The 16,002-nt window shown below is 46.1% G+C and overlaps 1 protein-coding gene across 1 annotated transcript in view; it reads left to right on the forward strand.

The window, feature by feature from the left end:
- Window positions 1–1,730: 1,730 nt before the first annotated feature.
- SACM1L (SAC1 like phosphatidylinositide phosphatase) overlaps window positions 1,731–16,002 on the forward strand; it is a 130,467-nt gene continuing 116,195 nt past the window's right edge. Inside the window, exon 1 of the mRNA XM_044293421.1 lies at window positions 1,731–1,880. Coding sequence (XP_044149356.1) covers window positions 1,852–1,880 — 29 coding nt within the window. The 5' untranslated portion in view covers window positions 1,731–1,851. The remainder of the gene's footprint in view (window positions 1,881–16,002) is intronic.

Consider the following 16,002-nt stretch of genomic DNA (forward strand, 5'->3'; position numbering starts at 1 on the left):
ATGCATTGCACTCGCGTGAGAAAAATCGCGCATGTTTGGTACCCAAACCCGAACTTCTTCACAGAAGTTTGGGCTTGGGATTGATGTTCTGAAGATTGTATTATTTTCCCTTATAACATGGTTATAAGGGAAAATATAGCATTCTGAATACAGAATGCATAGTAAAACAGCGCTAGAAGGGTTAAAATAATAATAATAATAATTTTAACTCACCTTAGTCCACTTGATCGTGAAGTCGGCATCTCCTTGTGTCTCCTCTGCGCTGAACAGGAGCTGGGGTGAGCTGCGGCATTAAATACCGGTTAAGGACCTTTGATGACGTCACTCCGGTCATCACATGGTACGTCACATGATCTTTTACCATGGTGATTCACCATGGTAAAAGACCATGTGATGACCGGAGTGATGTCATCAAAGGTCCTTAACCGGTATTTAATGCCGCAGCTCACCCCAGCTCCTGTTCAGCGCAGAGGAGACACAAGGAGATGCAAACACGTCATCCATGCGCCTGGGGCGCCCTGACGTCACTCTGGAGCGCCCCGGGAGCCGCACGGACGGTAAGTATGCAGCTCCCCCGCTCCCCTTTACAATGGCTGCCAGGACTTTAGCGTCCCGGCAGCCATGGTAACCATTGAGAAAAAGCTAAACGTCGGATCCGGCAATGCGCCGAAACGACGTTTAGCTTAAGGCCGGATCCGGATCAATGCCTTTTAATGGGCATTAATTCGGGATCCGGCCTTGTGGCAAGTCTTCAGGATTTTTAGCCGGAGCAAAAAGCGCAGCATGCTGCGGTATTTTCTCCGGCCAAAAAACGTTCCGTTCTGGAACTGAAGACATCCTGATGCATCCTGAACGGATTTCACTCCATTCAGAATGCATTAGGATAAAACTGATCAGGATTCTTCCGGCATAGAGCCCCGACGATGGAACTCTATGCCGGAAGACAAAATTGCAAGTGTGAAAGAGCCCTAACTAAATAAAATGTATCTGTATAGCGCCACCTGCTGTTTGTTTAAGGAGGTTGGAATACATGCTCAGCCACTAGCTGCAGCAGAAAGGACATGCCCCTATGCTAACAGCTTGAAACAAATCTAGTGGAACAATTGGAGCAGTGAATGGAGAGATCTCTGGATCCATGTGAGGTACAGGGCTGGTTCTAACTTGTGGGAATGAGACTGCCCTGTGCTATATGATGTCTGACATTACTCAAGGAAAACTCCTTCATCTCTTCAGTATGGCTTCAGGTGAAGGGATTCCAGTACACCTCCCCTGCAGGGGTAATTTTCACATTGATTTCCTTTGGGTACGACCACATGGCGCTCTGTATAAAAGGTCACACCATTTTTTGGCTTGGAACGTCCCAAATTTGCCAGGACTCTGAAAATTCAGTCCCGTTGCCAGCTATGCAAGGTCATTCAGTATTTCAGGCCAGCGTATGCCCTTTTTGGTAATGTAGGTACTATTTACCGGTGTCCTCTTTATTCATCTGCATATTCTACATCTTTACTACATTTCATACACTTAATATTTGTGAAAGCTCATTATACACTGCTGTCCATCTTCCCTATTCCTGAAATAAGAGGGTATGATGTCGACTCATTATTCTGATAAAACACGGTACACAGTAGCTTCGAATACAAAGTGATGGTTTCCATGTCAGTTGTCATCACTCTGTAGCCTTTCTGCTTTGCTTTCGCAGTCGCAGCGTCCTCGCCGGCCTCCGTAGGTCTACGTAACAGGAAGTAGGTGCAGGGAATGTGACTTGCGCATACGAGGGCCTGTCATAGAGTGCGGGTTATATGTCTTACGTTCGGCTGTGAGTTGCTGGGAAGTCAGTAGAGGTTGCAGACTATGGCGCTGGTCTATGAGCACTTGAAGCTGTGAGTAGAAGCCTTTTGTTCGGTGTGGTGGGTTAGCTGCTCTCACTGTAGGAATGCACGGACTTCTTTCCATTATTGTGCGGTTGCCTTCCTCTCAGCCTGGGTCCTTCATATGTCATGTCTTCTGTGTAGCCACCTCTGATGTGGTGGCTGGTGCTGCTGGCACATCTGATCCTAGGCTCCTGCCCAGAGACAAGCAGCTATTAGAATAATACTAATAAAAAAGTCTTCTACTGCATGTGGCTGCAGTAACCAATCACTGGCCTCAGTGGTCTTGTGTTGTGTACCGCTGAGACCGGTGATTGTCTGCAGCGGTCATGCGCTGGCATGTCATCACTTCAGCCAAAACATTACAGCATGTTCACAGTGGCAGGGAGGATATTTAGAACAGTCCGTAAAATTAGGTGACTTTTTTTTTTTCCCTGTGTCCGTGAAAAAAAATTGACGTGTTTGTGATTTGTATGAGGCTGGTGATACTTGACTATATTATTTTGGCAGTAATTATAATTATTTTACAGCTCATAGTAAATGCTGGTGAGGAGGTGTTGTCACTATAATGAGCTATGGACATCATTCTCTATCAATCATTATGGTTTTCCAATTTGTCTGTAAAAAAAAAAAAAAAAAAATGCTGTTTTTGGGATAAGCTGTCCAGAAAAAAGTAAAATTCTGGTTGGCAACACTGAGGGAGTACAGGTCCGGTGACACTGGAACAAAGGGGGGTCCTGGAGAGTGAGTAATATAAAAAAACAAAAAAAACTTGGGCAACCCATTTAACCTATTAGTCACCACCCTATTTTGGCCCTTAGTGACCAAGCAATTTTGTTAGCCGGACAAGTTGTATTTTTAATGGCGCCTTTTTGGGTTGCACATACGGTAACTTACTGAGTAACTTTTATTCATTTTTTTTTTCGGGGAGGTGGATGGGGAAAAAACAGCAATACTGCTTTTACTACTTTTGCTCAGTAAAAAAAGATTTAGAAAGAAAAGAGAAATGGTTTTGCGTCACCACATACTTATTTTTTTATTTTCGGTCTACAGAGCTGTGTGAAGGTTCAGTTTTTGCGACTACTAGTTATTGGTATCATTTTGAAGTACATGACACTTCTCTGGGCCATGCAAGAACATCTGCTCACCTGTGATCTTATTAGCGGGTGATGCTATGGAGGCTTGTCCTCATAGCAGCCTGCTATTGGCTGATGCCCCCCTCCCCCTAATGCTTGGTTGCAGTAGAAATAATAATACTTTTTTTTTTTTTTTTTTTGTTCCAAGATTTGCTTGCATTAGTTTTACACAGGATCCAGTGCACTAGTAAAGATATAGTGCACTTCTATGTTGCAGGTAGCCATTATGGGATTATGGACAGAAAGTCCAGCAAAGGATGAAAGACGGGGTTAGTGCTTTCTGTGTGTGGCTCGGAGGCTGTCACATTATATCTGCTCGGTCAATAGGTTTTATCTCTTTATTCAGTGCTTTTTAATGGGTTTGTGGCTTTATACTAGTTTTCCCCAGTGTTTATTTCTTTTCATATTGGTAATCCTAATGAAAGTGGTCTGGTAGAATATTCTTTGGCCACCAGGTGGCGCATGTGCGTGTAGTTCTCCTGTGTCTGCTCTTCATGTCCTATACAGGTCCTTCTAAAAAAATTAGCCTATTGTGATAAAGTTCATTATTTTCTGTAATGTACTGATAAACATTAGACTTTCATATATTTTAGATTCATTACACACCAACTAAAGTAGCTCAAGCCTTTTATTGTTTTAATATTGATTATTTTGGCATACAGCTCATGAAAACCCAAATTTCCTATCTAAAAGAATTAGCATATTTAATCCGACCAATAAAAGAAAAGTGTTTTTAATACAAAAAAAGTCAACCTTCAAATAATTATGTTCAGTTATGCACTCAATACTTGGTCGGGAATCCTTTTGCAGAAATGACTGCTTCAATGCGGCGTGGCACGGAGGCAATCAGCCTGTGGCACTGCTGAGGTGTTATGGAGGCCCAGGATGCTTCGATAGCGGCCTTAAGCTCATCCAGAGTGTTGGGTCTTGCGTCTCTCAACTTTCTCTTCCCAATATCCCACAGATTCTCTATGGGGTTCAGGTCAGGAGAGTTGGCAGGCCAATTGAGCACAGTAATACCATGGTCAGTAAACCAGTTACCAGTGGTTTTGGCACTGTGAGCAGGTGCCAGGTCGTGCTGAAAAATGAAATCTTCATCTCCATAAAGCTTTTCAGCAGATGGAAGCATGAAGTGCTCCAAAATCTCCTGATAGCTAGCTGCATTGACCCTGCCCTTGATAAAACACAGTGGACCAACACCAGCAGCTGACATGGCACCCCAGACCATCACTGACTGTGGGTACTTGACACTGGACTTCAGGCATTTTGGCATTTCCCTCTCCCCAGTCTTTCTCCAGACTCTGGCACCTTGATTTCCGAATGACATGCAAAATTTGCTTTCATCCGAAAAAAGTACTTTGGACCACTGAGCAACAGTCCAGTGCTGCTTCTCTGTAGCCCAGGTCAGGCGCTTCTGCCGCTGTTTCTGGTTCAAAAGTGGCTTGGCCTGGGGAATGCGGCACCTGTAGCCCATTTCCTGCACACGCCTGTACACGGTGGCTCTGGATGTTTCTACTCCAGACTCAGTCCACTGCTTCCGCAGGTCCCCCAAGGTCTGGAATCGGTCCTTCTCCACAATCTTCCTCAGGGTCCGCTCACCTCTTCTCGTTGTGCAGCGTTTTCTGCCACACTTTTTCCTTCCCACAGACTTCCCACTGAGGTGCCTTGATACAGCACTCTGGGAACAGCCTATTCGTTCAGAAATTTCTTTCTGTGTCTTACCGTCTTGCTTGAGGGTGTCAATGATGGCCTTCTAGACAGCAGTCAGGTCGGCAGTCTTACCCATGATTGCGGTTTTGAGTAATGAACCAGGCTGGGAGTTTTTAAAAGCCTCAGGAATCTTTTGCAGGTGTTTAGAGTTAATTAGTTGATTCAGATGATTAGGTTAATAGCTCGTTTAGAGAACCTTTTCATGATATGCAAATTTTTTTAGATAGGAATTTTGGGTTTTCATGAGCTGTATGCCAAAATCATCAATATTAAAACAATAAAAGGCTTGAACTACTTCATTTGGTGTGTAATGAATCTAAAATATATGAAAAAATGTCCAGCTTATTCAATATAGATCAATGAAAAAGGATCTAAAGTTCACAGTATAGTGTCCAGCAGTATTGATCCCCTTAAAACATAACTTTTACTAGTCAGATCATAAAAAAGGTACCACTGTGGTGGTTCACCAGTGCATAAGTGAAAAAGACAAACAACAATAATAATAGATGCAGAAATATGTCTGGGAGCTAGTCATACAGACTCCACTACAAGAGGGATGAGTGAACACAGGGCAGCAAATTGGGAGCAATGGGTATGCCTATACTCTCCCTATGCTCACCCTGGCTATAACCTCAGCCCAGGGACGTCCCCTTATGGTGGAGACTCCCTGTCCTCGTTCCTGGGCTGACTGCCCTGCGTTTACCCTCCTCTTTACAGTTAACAAAAATTGCTCCACAGACCATAGGTAGGTGTGGTCATGTGTACCTGGTAGGAACGAAAAAATTCCAACAGGGCCACTAGGATGGATAGGACCAATCAAGATCGATACAGTAAGGTGAATTAATATCACCTATACCCTATAGAGCCAAGCCCGGGTGCACCGGTCAATGCATTCCCAGGTTGGTTCTAAATGAAGCCCCAACGCGTTTCCCCTATCACTAGGTTCATCAGGGGGCATATGTGGTCAGAGATACAACCATCACAGAAAGAAATATATGGTCAGAAATGCAACCATCACACAAGATAGGTTAGAGATACTTAAGATAAGGTGAGGCAACAGGACCAGAGACGCAGAAGATGTTTAGGCATAGGACCAGGGACCCATTTGATATGTCCCACTCAATGTCCCGTGCAGTCAGGAGAAAGGAGAGCCCACATGATACGGGCCAATACGTCACTTAGGGATATTTAACTTCAGGAGTCCATTACATATGGTCTGAAGACAGTCAGTTCTGTAAGATCCAAAACATGTTGTAGAGACAAAACTTGCTCAAAAAATGGGCGACAACATGCCTCGAGGGAGAGGGTAGTCAGTAATGAGAAGCTTATATCAAACGCAACTCAATCCTCCAGGCATGAGACATCATGGACAATCCCACTCGATGCCCAACCTTTAAATATATAAACGTACATTAGAAGCAAGGTCTCCTAAACAATTGAACACCGTCAAACACAAATCTCCCTAAAGAGGGTAAAGCAGGGAGTAGGGGGATTAAAGTCTGTCACCTCCATATGGCCATATACAGCGCTTACATTGTCCTATAGCACACCTATACATGAATGTAATGGTACCTTTTTGTCTTTTTCTTTTCAATTGCAGAAGCTGGAAAAACCAACTTTGATTGATATGCAAATGAGCACTCGCAAGTGCCCAGGGGCGGCGTTCACTGTGTTGGTGCCCAGGCTGCCCTGCCTTTTTTCATTGTTCCCCCGCCACAGCCTCTGCAAATGCCCGCCCTCTTATTCCCTTGCGTGATCCTAAGGTGTGGCTGAGATCCCGCGACTGTGCACTGTCTCGCCGGGCCGGAGCATGCGCACTGCACGGCATGGCTTTAACTACTGTGCATGCTCTGGCGAACGGCTGGTTTTGCGCCGTTCACCGGAGCATGTTTAGTAGTTAAAGCGATGCTGTGCCAACAATGGGCATCGCAGTGTCCGGCCCGGCGATGCCTCTTCCATTTTTTGGGACGGAGAAAATACCACAGCATGCTGCAGTTTTCTTTCCGGCCAAAAATACTGAACACTTGCCGAAATGCCGGCATTAATTAAAATTGAAGTGTATTAGTGCCGGATCCGGCATTAATTGTTCCGGCAAAACGGATCCGGCTCTCCGGTCTGCGCATGCGCAGACCTTTTAAGAATGCAAACTTTTTATACCAGATCCGTTTTTCTGGATGGGGGTCCACCGTTGTGGGGTCCACCGTTTTAGATAAATATACGTGGGCTTTTGTACAACAAATTGTGTGGCGTACAGATGCGTTTTCTGCACAATTAATTCCAGGACTTTCTTGTCCACAAATAAATGAAAAAAAATCATAAGGGGTAAAATTGGGGACGTCCACATTTATTTGGGGAGTAGATAAAATTTGGAGTATTGGGGGGGGGGGGGGGGATGAAGCAGGAACCCACGTAGTAGAAGGGATGGGACCGCTGGGTGGTGAATGCAATGAGGTGGCAACTTCTACCACTATAGAGCTATGGGGTCTGGGGATGGAAGCACAGTTAGAGTCCCCGCTATTGGAAAATATTTCTGCCTCTGAAGTGGTGTCGGTTTCAGAGTTTTCAGAGCATAGAAATTCATATGCCTGCTCCGCACTGTATAATCTTCGAGCCATTTTTTACTAAAAAGCTCACAAAGAAAAAAAAATTATTATATCCCACCCTAAAAATGCAGTGCGTCCACTGACCAACAATTATGGATGGACCCTAACAGATGCCCACTGACCGACTAACAGATGGACAAGAGCAGCCTCTGACCGCTAGTCCCTAATAGATGCCTAATGACAGGCGCCCACTGCCAGTTACGGGTGGACAGTTTATAAACAGATTTTTCTTTATTTTTTTTTTTTTTTTTTTTTTTTTTTTTTACAGTAAAGTAAAATCACATAGCCAGGACAGAAGTCTGATCTCTCTCCTCACAGAACAACTGCACTGAGGGGAGAGAGAAGCACAGCCCATGTCCTGGCTGTGTTTGTAAATATAATGGATGTGATCTCCATGATAGGGTTATCATGGAGACCACATCATCAGGGACCAATAGTAATGGTCCCTGATGGTTACTGTGCTGTTTAGGGGCCATATTGCCTGGGCGTTCTTCTATACACTCTCTCCTTTTCTTAGGAGAGAGAACTATTCCGGGGGCGGCAGCCGGCATATAGTTTGCTCATGCGCTGCCGCCATCTTTCTTGAGGTACTGAGGGGTAGGGATCAGGACCCAGCTTTCCCTTAGGGGGCAGCTGGGGGACTCGATCCTTGCACCTGAGACTTTCTCCCTCCTCTCTTATATGAGAAGCTCTACTAACGGCATTTTCGGTGATCGCCAGTAGCTGCGGTCAGCAAGCTCCTACGCTTTTTTGCATTGCCAGCTTGGGCTGAAGTGCCACCGTAAAAAGGCAGCGCTCCAGCCCAAGGCCCCTTAGTGACCGCCATAAAAACATGTATAGGTGGTCACTAAGAAGTTAGCTGCACAGCTGAAGAAGTAAGCAGTCTATATGTAAATATGCCTATTGTTTACTACCAGTGTCATGGTGATAAGAGTAAGGCCTCATGCACACGGCCGTTGTTTTAGTCCGCATTCACTTTAAAGGGGCCACAAAAGATGCGGACAGCACTCCGTGTGTTGTCAGCATCCGTTGCTCCGTTCCGTGGTCCGCAAAAAAAAATAACTTTTCCTATTCTTGTCCGCGTTTTGCGGACAAGACTAGGCAGTTATATCAATGGCTGTCCGTGCCACAAAAACACAATCCATGTTTTGCAGATCCGCGATTTGCGGACCGCAAAACTTAAAACTGTCGTGTGCATGAGGCCTAAGAGGTGGATAACAGTGGATAGTGGTTTCGTGAAAGGGTAGGGAACAGTGTAGCCATGTGCTTCACTCACTCCACTGTCACTACCTACTTGCATGATCCTTCTTAAAGGGGTTGTCCGGGTTCAGAGCTGAACCCGGACATACCTCCATTTTCACCCAGGCAGCCCCCCTGACTTAAACATCAGAGCAACTCATGCTCCGATGCTCTCCTTTGCCCTGAGCTAAATCGTGCAGGGCAAAGGCCTTTTTCAGGAGTTCGAGTGACGAACCGGGCTCTCCATGGGGCTGCCAGGAAGCCTGGTGACGTCAACGGCACTGATGGGCAGGCTTTAGCACTGCCCTAGCCAGTAAAACGGCCAGTAAAAGCTTCCGTCCAGCAGTGTGTTATTGCAAACAAAAGAGCCCGTGCCCTGCGCGATCTAGCGCACGGCAAGGGAGCGCATTGGAGAATGAGATGCTCCGATGCTGCCTGGGTGAAAATATACTAACATCAGGGATGCTGCCTGGGTGAAAATATGGTTATGTCCGGGTTCAGCTCTGAACCCGGACAACCCCTTCAACTGACTGCCACAACTGGACAACAATCCCTTCTTAGCTAATTTCAGGGACCTAAACCAAGAGAAAACCTCAGATACAAAGTCAACAGGCAAAGGAGAGGTCAAAACAAGCAGAGTCAAATACCAGGAGGTCATGTCAAAGAAACAGGAAAAGGTTAGTGATCCAGAGTAGCAAACACGCAGCTAGCTACTGAGGTTTAGAAAACCAATCACAGGCAACTGTGGCCAGCAGCTGCCTGTTTAAATGGCCTGCCTCAAAGTAGGCGACATTGGCACAGAACCTGATAGGTTGAGCTGCCCCACTTTCATAGGGGCTGGTTGCCATAGCAATAGAGCGCCGCCATCATATTGCAGTTGAATTCTCTGTGGGAAAACAGACAGGTAGGTATGTGACAACTGGGTTGTGGGCTTGGGGTTGATAAGACCCAGGGTGGCTGAGTTGTATATTCAGTTCCATTCACTTCTTTGGGGCAGCAAAAAAAAGTAGACAGCACACAGATGTAGAGATGAGCGAAATTGTGTTTCAAGTTCAGAGTACAAGGTATCTAAGAATTCCGTTATGGGTTCTGCTACCACGGAATTCTTAGATAACCCGAGCCTTGAAGTGAAAAAAACTAGGAGGGACGACACCAGTGGCGTGTAGTGCTAAATCATCATTAAATAATTTTTTTCAATAAGCTTCACCTAACCCCTTTCTGCTGACCAAACAGTAAGGGCCGTTTCACACGAGCGGATGCCGTGCGTGGCATCCGCTCCGTGAAAGAGTGCCAAGACCCGCTGCAGACTGCAGAGGCACGGAGCAGTAACATGACTGTTAATGCTCCGTGCCTCTCTGATTTCGTAGTAAAGAGATCACACAGTGACAACTGTGATTTCGTAGTAAAGAAATCACAGAGAGGCACGGAGCAGTAACAGTCATGTTACTGCTCCGTGCCTCTGCAGTCTGCAGCGGGTCTTGGCACTCTTTCACGGAGCGGATGCCACGCACGGCATCCGCTCGTGTGAAACGGCCCTAAGAATGTTCTTTCAGTGCTCCCTAACAGTAACGATGCCCCTTAGTGCCCCTCAGACAGTATGATATCCCTTTAGTGTCCCTACAGAGTACCCCTAAGAACCCCCTCATAGCCGGGGTTATCCCTTGCTGTCCCCACACAATATGTTACTCCTTTAGTTCCTTCCCACAGAGTGGTGCCCCCTCATATTAGGATGATTCCTTAGGTGCCCCTCACAAAATGAGGCCCTCTTAAAAGCCCCCAGAATAAAGTGATGTTCTTTGTGCCCCCTCCCCCACAGCACGATGTACTCTTTAATGCTCCCCAATCCCCATTACAAGATTAGTGCCCCTTAAGTGGCTTCCACACAGTATGATGCTCAGTTAAGTTATCCTGACACAGTGCTGTCCCCTCGAGTTCCCCCCACACTTTATGATGCCCCCTTCAAAGGGATTCTGTCATCAGATTTTACCTCTCTAACCTAAACATATGCTTATGTCCAGACTAATACGAAGAATCCTAAGCTGGCCTTATTAAACCTCACTGTGGCTCTATTTGCCCCCCCCCAAACAGGTTCAATCACTTACTTAAGGTGCCCAAGGGGAGGTCCGTTAATTCAGGGTGCCCGGCTGCACCCCTCGCCGTCCGGTGCGCAGCGCCGCCTTCCCTGTCTTCAGCGCCACCGGAATCCTCCCTGTCCGTCTGCCAGATCCCGTGCCTGCGCACTAGGCTCAGCCAATCTGTAGGTCATATCAGGGTTGAGCGAAGTGCGCATCAGGCCGGCGCATTCGCACTTTGCTCAACAAAGCCGTCGCCAGGAGTCCGCACGGGCGCATCAGACTGAGCCTAGTGCGGAGACGCGGGATCTGGCAGAGGGACGGGGAGGATTGCGGAGACGGCGCTGAAGACGGGGAAGGCGGCGCTGGGCACCGGACGGTGAGGGGAGCGGCCGGGCACCCTGTATTAAGGGACCTCCACTTGGGCACCTTAAGTGATTGACAAGTTATAAAAAACTGTTTTTTGGGCAAATAGAGCCACAGTGAGGTTTAATAAGGCCAGCTTAGGATTCTTCGTATTAGTCTAGACATGAGCACATGTTTAGGTTAGAGGGGTAAAATTTGATGACGGAATCCCTTTAACCACCTCCGGACCGCCTAACGCAGATGTGCGGTCCGGAGGTGGCGGCCCTGCGCAGAGTCACGCATATATGCGTCATCTCGTGAGGGCCGGGATTTCCTGTGAACGCGCGCACACAGGCACGGAAGGTAAGCGAGTGGATCTCCAGCCTGCCAGCGGCGATCGATCGCTGGCAGGCTGGAGATCCGAATTTTTTAACCCCTAACAGGTATATTAGACGCTGTTTTCATAACAGCGTCTAATATACCTCCTACCTGGTCCTCTGGTGGTCCCTTTTGTTAGGATCGACCACCAGAGGACTCAGGTAGGTCAGTACAGTCGCACCAAACACCACACTACACTACGGTCACTTATTAACCCCTTATAAACCCATGATCACCCCATATAAACTCCCTGATCACCCCCCTGTCATTGATCACCGCCCTGTCATTGATCACCCCCCTGTCAGGCTCCGTTCAGACGTCCGTATGATTTTTACGGATCCACGGATACATGGATCGGATCCGCAAAACGCATACGGACGTCTAAATGGAGCCTTACAGGGGGGTGATCGATGACAGGCGGGTGATCACCCATATACACTCCCTGATCACCCCCTGTCATTGATCACCCCCGTCATTGATCACCCCCCTGTAAGGCTCCATTCAGACGTCCGCATGATTTTTACGGATCCATGGATACATGGATCGGATCCGCAAAACACATGCGGACGTCTGAATGGAGCCTTACAGGGGGTGATCAATGACAGGCGGGTGATCACCCATATACACTCCCTGATCACCCCCCTGTCATTGATCACCCCCCTGTAAGGCTCCATTCAGACGTCCGCATGTGTTTTGTGGATCCGATCCATGGATCCGTAAAAAATCATGCGGATGTCTGAATGGAGCCTTACAGGGGGGGTGATCAGTGACAGGGGGGTGATCACCCTGATCACCCCCTGTCATTGATAACCCCTCTGTAAGGCTCCATTCAGACGTCCGCATGTGTTTTGTGGATCCGATCCATGTATCCATGGATCCGTAAAAAATCATGCGGATGTCTGAATGGAGCCTTAAAGGGGGGGTGATCAGTGACAGGGGGGTGATCACCCCCCTGTCATTGATCACCCCCCCCCCCCCCCCCCCCCCGTAAGGCTCCATTCAGACATTTTTTTTGGCACAAGTTAGCGGAAATTTTTTGTTTGTTTTTGTTTTTTCTTACAAAGTCTCATATTCTACTAACTTGTGTCAAAAAATAAAATCTCACATGAACTCGCCATACCCCTCACGGAATCCAAATGCGTAAACATTTTTAGACATTTATATTCCAGACTTCTTCTCACGCTTTAGGGCCCCTAAAAAGCCAGGGCAGTATAAATACCCCACATGTGACCCCATTTCGGAAAGAAGACACCCCAAGGTATTCGCTGAGGGGCATATTGAGTCCATGAAAGATTTAAATTTTTGTCCTAAGTTAGCGGAAAGTGAGACTTTGTGAGAAAAAAACCAAAAAAATCAATTTCCGCTAACTTATGCAAAAAATAAAAAATTTCTAGGAACTCGCCAGGCCCCTCATTGAATACCTTGGGGTGTCTTCTTTCCAAAGTGGGGTCACATGTGGGGTATTTATACTGCCCTGGCTTTTTAGGGGCCCGAAAGTGTGAGAAGAAGTCTGGGATCCAAATGTCTAAAAATGCCCTCCTAAAAGGAATTTGGGCCCCTTTGCGCATCTAGGCTGCAAAAAAGTGTCACACATCTGGTATCGCCGTACTCAGGAGAAGTTGGGGAATGTGTTTTGGGGTGTCATTTTACATATACCCATGCTGGGTGAGAAAAATATCTTGGTCAAATGCCAACTTTGTATAAAAAAATGGGAAAAGTTGTCTTTTGCCAAGATATTTCTCTCATCCAGCATGGTTATATGTAAAATGACACCCCAAAACACATTCCCCAACTTCTCCTGAGTACGGCGATACCAGATGTGTCACACTTTTTTGCTGCCAAGGTGGGCAAAGGGGCACATATTCCAAAGTGCACCTTTCGGATTTCACAGGCCATTTTTTACAGATTTTGATTGCAAGGTACTTCTTACACATTTGGGCCCCTAAATTGCCAGGGCAGTATAACTACGCCACAAGTGACCCCATTTTGGAAAGAAGACACCCCAAGGTATTCCGTGAGGGGCACGGCGAGTTCCTAGAATTTTTTATTTTTTGTCGCAAGTTAGTGGAATATGAGACTTTGTAAGAAATAAAATCATCATCATTTTCCGCTAACTTGTGACAAAAAATAAAAAGTTCTATGAACTCACTATGCCCATCAGCAAATACCTTAGGGTGTCTACTTTCCGAAATGGGGTCATTTGTGGGGGTTTTCTACTGTTTGGGCATTGTAGAACCTCAGGAATCATGACAGGTGCTCAGAAAGTCAGAGCTGTTTCAAAAAGCGGAAATTCACATTTTTGTACCATAGTTTGTAAACGCTATAACTTTTACCAAAACCATTTTTTTTTTTTTTGCCCAAACATTTTTTTTAATCAAAGACATGTAGAACAATAAATTTGGCGAAAAATTTATATATGGATGTCGTTTTTTTTGCAAAATTTTACAGCTGAAAGTGAAAAATGTCATTTTTTTGCAAAAAAATCGTTACATTTTGATTAATAACAAAAAAAGTAATGTCAGCAGCAATAAAATACCACCAAATGAAAGCTCCATTAGTGAGAAGAAAAGGAGGTAAAATTCATTTGGGTGGTAAGTTGCATGACCGAGCTATAAACGGTGAAAGTAGTGTAGTGCCGAAGTGTAAAAAGTGCTCTGGTCATGAAGGGGGTTTCACCTAGCGGGGCTGAAGTGGTTAAGTAGGCAGTGGCTGTGCCTGCCTAGATGATTGCCCTCTAGCAGCTGTGCGTGCCTGAATGATTGGCCCTTTTTGCCTCTGAGTAGTTTGGCTGCCTGCTGTTGCCGCTGCATGCTCCTGCTTCTGGCACTGGTTTGGCTGCCTGCTCCTGCTTCTGGCACTGGTTTGGCTGCCTGCTGTTGCCTCTGTGACTGGTTTAGATGCAAGCTTTGGCTGCCTGCTTTTGTCACTGACTGACTTGGCTGCCTGCTGTTGCCTCTGTGACTGGTTTGGCTGCCTGCTGTTGCCTCTGTGTTCTGGTTTGGCTGCCTGCTGTTGCCTCTGTGTTCTGGTTTGGCTGCCTGCTGTTGCCTCTGTGTTCTGGTTTGGCTGCCTGCTGTTGCCTCTGTGTTCTGGTTTGGCTGCCTGCTGTTGCCTCTGTGTTCTGGTTTGGCTGCCTGCTGTTGCCTCTGTGTTCTGGTTTGGCTGCCTGCTGTTGCCTCTGTGTTCTGGTTTGGCTGCCTGCTGTTGCCTCTGTGTTCTGGTTTGGCTGCCTGCTGTTGCCTCTGTGTTCTGGTTTGGCTGCCTGCTGTTGCCTCTGTGTTCTGGTTTGGCTGCCTGCTGTTGCCTCTGTGTTCTGGTTTGGCTGCCTGCTGTTGCCTCTGTGTTCTGGTTTGGCTGCCTGCTTTGGCAAGATGGGCGTGTCTGCATTAGGTCTGGCACACTGGTGAAGCCCAATAATGCTCATAATAGGATGAGAAGAGGTCAGCCAACACAGCTTTATAGTGCTCCTAATTACAAGCAAAAAAATAAATAATGGGCCAATCTGTACTGTGTGTGGCCTGCACTAGTGTGCCATACCAGCAGACATCTATCAGTGCTCCTGGTTGAAGTCATCAATAGGACAGTTCTTTTGAAAAATGATTCTGTAAACCTTGGAGCCAATTGGGCCCTGTGCACGATCTTGTTATTCCTTCCCTCTCACTTGTTTTTGGTTATATGAACTTTATTTCTTTACCTGCTCTTTATCGTGTGTGTGTGTGTGTCTCGGGGGGGATTATTAAAAAAAAAAAAAAAAAAAAAAAAAAGATTCTCGTAAATAATCTGTATGTCTCCTACTGATATACTTTGGATTCCACTGAAGGAGTCGATCTCGCTATCTCTCTGGTACTGTCATGGGTTCCGAAAATTCGAATTACCGATGAGTGTAATTTTATTTTTGCCAGATGGAGAGTAGAACGCATGGTTATATTACAACCTTTAAAGTGATATGAGGTGATTTGAACACTGTTTTACCGCCACAAAAAGATGGGAAACATACTAGACCCCATACTTCTGACCCCCATTCCCAGTACAAAGTGTTACCATGGTTCACAGGGAGACTGGCACCTGGATGAGCAACAGTTCACTCACTTTCTCCATGCACAGAGCAGTTGGTCCCGCATCAATTATTTACTGGTACCAAGAGCCTTGTTCCATACAGTGGCTGACTCAGAAATTGCTGATTCGTCAATCTCAAATCATGCCCCAGTGTCACGTTCACTAGAGATGCCTTCCACATAATCTGGCGATTCTTAGCTTTCTGGACTGGGGGTGATGCTCTTAAAGGGAACCTGTCACCAGGATTTTAAATATAGAGCTGAGGGCATGGGTTGCTAGATGGCCGCTAGCACATCCGCAGTACCCAGTCCCCATAGCTCTGTGTGCTTTTATTGTGTATAAAAACCGATTTGATACATATGCAAATTAACCTGAGATGAGTCAGAGCTTGAAAATATGACTCTTCTCTGGTCACACAAGTAAGATATGACTCTTATGTTAATTTGCATAAAAGGCAGGAAGTGCAAAAATGCATAATACTTATTGAATTCGTCTGCAAATGAAATTAAAAGTGTAATTTATATGTTCAGGGTAACACAATGAACATTTAGAAACTCTCAGTGAGGGTAGCATAGTAGGTGACATGTTCCCTTTA

The sequence above is a fragment of the Bufo gargarizans genome, chromosome 5, assembly GCF_014858855.1.
Source record: "Bufo gargarizans isolate SCDJY-AF-19 chromosome 5, ASM1485885v1, whole genome shotgun sequence".
In the NCBI taxonomy this organism is placed as follows: domain Eukaryota; kingdom Metazoa; phylum Chordata; class Amphibia; order Anura; family Bufonidae; genus Bufo; species Bufo gargarizans.